At 40.4% G+C, this 5,555-nt stretch overlaps 2 protein-coding genes across 5 annotated transcripts; both read right to left on the reverse strand.

Moving 5' to 3' along the window:
- Positions 1–281: 281 nt before the first annotated feature.
- LOC149183844 (amino acid transporter AVT6E-like) lies at positions 282–3,591 on the reverse strand. Of its 4 annotated transcripts, none has more exons than XM_089417263.1 (4): positions 3,564–3,591; positions 2,098–2,206; positions 1,501–1,814; positions 285–1,378 (listed from the first exon to the last, which is right to left on the reverse strand). In XM_089417263.1, the coding sequence occupies exons 3-4, from the start codon at positions 1,805–1,807 to the stop codon at positions 390–392; spliced, it is 1,296 nt and encodes a 431-aa protein (XP_089273389.1). In that variant the 5' UTR covers positions 1,808–1,814; positions 2,098–2,206; positions 3,564–3,591; the 3' UTR covers positions 285–389. The 4 variants fall into 4 exon arrangements, with proteins under 4 accessions (XP_089273388.1, XP_089273389.1, XP_089273390.1 ...); XM_089417264.1 differs by lacking the exon at positions 3,564–3,591 and having other exon boundaries at positions 541–728; positions 890–1,378; positions 2,016–2,151; XM_089417265.1 differs by lacking the exon at positions 3,564–3,591 and having other exon boundaries at positions 854–1,122; positions 1,245–1,378; positions 2,016–2,151.
- Positions 3,592–3,675: 84 nt separating this feature from the next.
- LOC149183845 (amino acid transporter AVT6E-like) lies at positions 3,676–5,001 on the reverse strand. The gene is made up of 2 exons (XM_089417266.1): positions 4,083–5,001; positions 3,676–3,960 (listed from the first exon to the last, which is right to left on the reverse strand). The coding sequence occupies exons 1-2, from the start codon at positions 4,425–4,427 to the stop codon at positions 3,733–3,735; spliced, it is 573 nt and encodes a 190-aa protein (XP_089273392.1). The 5' UTR covers positions 4,428–5,001; the 3' UTR covers positions 3,676–3,732.
- Positions 5,002–5,555: the final 554 nt, after the last annotated feature.

A 5,555-nucleotide genomic window follows, 5' to 3' on the forward strand; every position in this document is an offset into this window, starting at 1 on the left:
AGATCATACTGCTTGGCTCAGACGCTGAACAAAACAAACATTCATGTATTTCAGTAGGGTTTTTTCAACTCTAGCAAGAAGAATGCATTTTAACACATGATATCTCTCTGCTTTCAAAAAGAGTTAAAACCAATTTAAACTGCAGATTGTACAACCCAAGCAAGACACTTGGCATGAAAAAGCGAGCTATAACTCATGGAATTAGACTGTGTCTACATCCCATATTCAAGTGTTCTTGCCTGTATGCTCAATTATGTGCATGGATAAATCACAAAGTGCTTTTCAGTTCTTCTGTCTGAATCAGCAAGCCTTGAAAAAAATTAGGCTGATGAGATATAACATTATAAGAATAAGGCACTTCCCAACATAGCGCCACTTCTAGAATATATTTAGTTATTTCCAGTGGTAAGATTTAAAAGATTTCCAAGAACTCCTATAATGCTCACAACCAATGCCATGACAAGCATAGCCCACGGGAGAATCTTCTTCCTTAATCCTAAGCTTTCCTCTCGTTGGTTGGGGTGAGACCTCAGGGCTATCAAAGCAGGAAATATGAAACCTAAAGATAGACCTGTGGTTGCTCCTGTGAACTGAAAAGCTACCCAAATATAGGGAATCAAAGTAGATCCCATGTAAAGAAAAACCAAAACAGTGATAGCCAAGATGACAAACCTCCTGTTGCTCTCAGAGAGGGGCTTCGATCCCTTGAAGACCATGCAATCCATTGTCTGCCGAAGTGAAAAATGGATCACAGGAAAAACAAGCATCAAATGGAGCACATATCCAACCCTAATAATGTTATCAAGAATGGAACTGAAAGGAATTTCAAGGTCTTTGTCAAAATTTGACAAAATATCTGAATCTGTAGATTGCCCAAATAGAAGATAACCTGATATTGCAGTAGATTCGTACACCAACACACACAGCACTGTGGTGATCCTTCCAACCCTGTTCATCTTAGCAGGCGTTCTATCCTGCATTTCGTTATAGATCGGCTGTACATTGAAATGACATATGTATGCATTGGTCATGATTGGGATTACCACGAGAAGATCCAAAATTGCCCTTTTGGACCCAACATCAGGAAGCAGCCGAGGCCTCTCGATCTTGCCTTCTATAAGCCTAACAAAGGCAATAATTGATGACAAAACAACAAAAACAACTGCAACTGCAACAGATGCAGCAGATGTGAATTTCAATGAATCTATCTTTTTAAGAGCACAGAGAGGCGCCAGAACAAATACCATTGTGATGAAAACTATCAGTCTCCGATCGCTCCACCACCCTTCCTTTCCTGTCCATTGATCAAAAAGCCCCTGGTGATGCGAAGATCCGGACATCACATCTCCCATGATAATTAAATAAACAATCATAGTCCCTGCATTGTTTACAATAATATAAATCTCTGATAAAACCCTGGCAGAGTGCCCACAAACAGATTCAACAGTTTCACCATAATTAGAAGCTTTCAGGCGAACAGAAAACTCGACCAGCAAATACCCATCAGGATTATCACTGCAAAGCATAATGGCAGACCCAAAACTTTCATTGTTGCAGGCAGTGCCATAATTCCTGCACCAATTACAGTCGTCGCCAGATTGAAAACTGCACTAGGGATACCAGATCCAGACGCCACTTCTGCTATCCCTGATTTTTCTGTTGACAATAGGGGTAAAGCATCACTGTCTTCTGAACGCAATGCCTTTGAGGTAACCCCATTGACAGACTTCTTGATCTCTGCCTCGTTGTCCAGCGATATGTCCTGCGTTTGCAGCTCGATGAACGAGTGCTTTATATGGCCCTGCATTGTGTACCTGGTGGAATTGCGAATGCCAAGAACATTGCCCATCAATTCAAATAGTGGTTGCAATTGAGTGATTATTTACTATTTAAACTTGTTTTCAATTGAAATGCAGACTGTGGTGATGCTTTGTTTAATATTGGAACTGAAATTGTTTATAGCATTTGTGAAAAAAATCAGTTGTGTGAGATACTGCAGGGGGTCGCAGGCTCACTGCAACATGTTAGGCTAAAACCATGGATTTATGGTCCATGGAGACCTGCAAAAAGTAATCCCGAGATAAGAAATCTGCAAACCTTCAAACTCCACACTGGCAGTATCCTCTTTTTTGATATCTTGTCGTAAAGCTTGTAACTTTTCCAAAAATGTCGGAGATTCCAGAGTCTTCACCAACTGTTCATACAACTGAAACAGAAAAGAAAATTCATCAGGATCAAGTTGCTGCCAACTTCAGACTAAAAGGTAGTATTCCAAACAACAGTTCTTAGATTTATTCTGCACTCAGTTCCAATGTCAAACTGTCTGGTCTGCTAATTATGGGGCAAGCATTGTAAGTGATTATGGAAAATATCTCCAAATATTATGAATCGATATCTTTAACTCTGATAAATGATTGGTAATGGTCATTATTTAATATTTATCAAAGTTGAAAAATTCAGCTGGGTGAATGAGTTGGTGAGGCCAGAGCGTAAGACCGATTTCGAATCAGCAAAAATTGTTCAAAATAAGGGTTTTCTTTTCCTTATAGACATTTGTACGGGATTTTCCAATTGCCTGCCAATCGGACTGGCCAGGGAGCAAATAACTCACAAGTTACAGAATTAAGTGGCTGTCAGGAAGTTCGACTTGCTGGCAAAGAATCAAACTGGATATGAGTTAAGTTAGCCTGGGAGAGCAATTTTCAAATAGCTTCAGCGAAGAAAATCATACTAGTTCGATAAAATTCATGTTAGCTTTAGATTTTTGATCTAGCATGCCCCAAAAGATTAATTATATAATATGTCAGGAGCACTACAGACAGACTTCCATCATGATAGCAGGCTGACAAATCCCACCCCGGGGCTGCAATAGATTCACTGAAAACATGTAATTGCACAGAGAAAAGCTGGTTTCTTTTAAATCCCAGGGTGGAGAGATCTTGAATAATGTTAATAAATTATACTCTGGAAAAAAGAATAATGTATCAAATTTAATGTTAAACGACAAAAAATCCCAAAACAAAGCCTTGTAGATAAATCCATGTTAACCTAGATCTTTTAAATCGATCTTACCCCGTATCTTTTAAGCTACTGGAAATTTGCAATGGATTTTTTGATACGGTTCGATGCTTAATAAATCAAGGGTTCAAATGACTGATAAATTATATCAATATGAGTTGTAACTTTTACCAAGTTTCTGAAAGTAAAATTTAAATATGTGAATCATCATCTCGTAGTAATATAATTCCAAGAATCTTTGTATAAAAATGGTTAAAAGTGCTTGCAGCCAGCATTTATCTGGGGCATGCTTTGTAAAATAGCCTAGGCCAAAGCTGCTCGGGAATCAGAGAGATGTGGCAGCCCTTAAGGAATACGATCCATCATAATTTGGGTTGGATGGTGCTATCAGACAATTGGATGATCAAAGGTCTCAGAATACAAAACCCTCGTCAATTCGTACAATAATTACCCTACTCTTAATGTAATAATCATTAATATTGATTGAATTGTTATCTTGGTATAATAAATGAAAGAAATACGAAGGTAAAGGGAAACTCACTCACATCTGAAGGGCATGATTCGTAGTGGGGCATCTGAGAATCGGGGGTTTCTTTGGAAAGGGCATTAATTTGGTGAATAATGGTTTCATATTCATCCAAAGTGGCCCGCAGTCTGTGATTCTCCAATCGCTCATTGTCCAAAGCTGCTTGCAATTGCGTGCAGTGGTCAGGGTTATTGGTTTTGTTGCGGCGGTGACTGAGCTCGTATGCATCCAAGGCCAGATCTGCGACTTCCACCACTGTGCCCAACATGTGATGCGCCATCCTTCATACCAATGATGATAATAACAGCTATTCCACCCACCCTCGCTGATTCTCGTTTTGCACTTCCCGTTTTCTGTTGGACAGTGCCTCGGGTTAACGTGGGTGCCGAGGCCTCTCGATCTTGCCTTCTATAAGCCTAACAAAGGCAATAATTGATGACAAAACAACAAAAACAACTGCAACTGCAACAGATGCAGCAGATGTGAATTTCAATGAATCTATCTTCTTAAGAGCACAGAGAGGCGCCAGAACAAATACCATTGTGATGAAAACTATCAGTCTCCGATCGCTCCACCACCCTTCCTTTCCTGTCCATTGATCAAAAAGCCCCTGGTGATGCGAAGATCCGGACATCACATCTCCCATGATAATTAAATAAACAATCATAATCCCTGCATTGTTTACAATAATACAAATATCTGATAAAACCCTGGCAGAGTGCCCACAAACAGATTCAACAGTTTCACCATAATTAGAAGCTTTCAGGCGAACAGAAAACTTGACCAGCAACTCAATGCTTATTTCCGAGAGAATACCCATCAGGATTATCACTGCAAAGCATAATGGCAGACCCAAAACTTTCATTGTTGCAGGCAGTGCCATAATTCCTGCACCAATTACAGTCGTCGCCAGATTGAAAACTGCACTAGGGATACCAGATCCAGACGCCACTTCTGCTATCCCTGATTTTTCTGTTGACAAAAGGGGTAAAGCATCATTGTCTTCCGAACGCAATGCCTTTGAGGTAACCCCATTGACAGACTTCTTGATCTCTGCCTCGTTGTCCAGCGATATGTCTGGCCTTAGAAAACCCACATACCTTCTTCTGCGATCTTTGCCTTCAACACCTCCATGTCTTTACCACTAAACTGAACCCTCTCGATTCTTTCTCAAGCCCAAGCGTTGGCCTTCTGCTTTTCCTCCTCCGTTAGTTCACATCTCGGATTAGAACCTATTTTCGCATTCTTCCCCGCGCCTTCTTCTGTTTAACCGCAGAGGCTGGAGCCTTACAGGACTCGACCCCATTCGTAATATCACCGAGAGCAGTTCGAGGTGCAACCCCTGTGCGCCCATTCTTAGCAGAAGAAAATGTCCCACCGAATGCCCCCTTAGTATGATTCTCCGTCTTGCGAGGGGCGATAGGGCTCACCAGTCCAGAACTTCGAGGTTTCAGCTTGTTCGTGATGTAGGCTCAATCAGTGAGGCGACATCCATGGATACCTCCGTCCCTGAGGCCGATATGCAGGTAATGGTGTCGTAAAAACCGCTAAGTCGTTTCCTGAACGAATACGGGAAAAAATGCCCACTCCGCCAGGGGTCAGATGAGAATAAAGCCTGAACGAAGACGAAGCTAATTGTCAGTTCGCCAGGTGTCAGCGTCAGAATGAGAAAGACGACGAAAGGTCCCTTTCAAAGGAAGGCCTATCGGCCTAATTATGTCTTTTTCAATATATTTTTTCATTTTAATTTATATTACGCGTTTCTTAATATTCTTTCTTATTTTTATCTTTATATAGTTTTATAATATTATGTTTTTTCTTTGTATCTTTCTTTATCTTTGTCTTATATTATGTTTTTCTCCCCTCCACCCTCCACATTTTTCATCTACAATACATAATTATTTATTTATTTTTGTGGATGTCCATGGAATATTTGTACTAAGCAGATCCATTTGAAGGAATCCAGCTCGAATCCAGCTCAATCATGGAATCCAATTAAAGGAATCCAACT

This window comes from Pinus tabuliformis, chromosome 3_2 (genome assembly GCF_031772625.1).
Source record: "Pinus tabuliformis cultivar Carrire ecotype Pingquan chromosome 3_2, CPIR1, whole genome shotgun sequence".
Lineage (NCBI taxonomy): Eukaryota > Viridiplantae > Streptophyta > Pinopsida > Pinales > Pinaceae > Pinus > Pinus tabuliformis.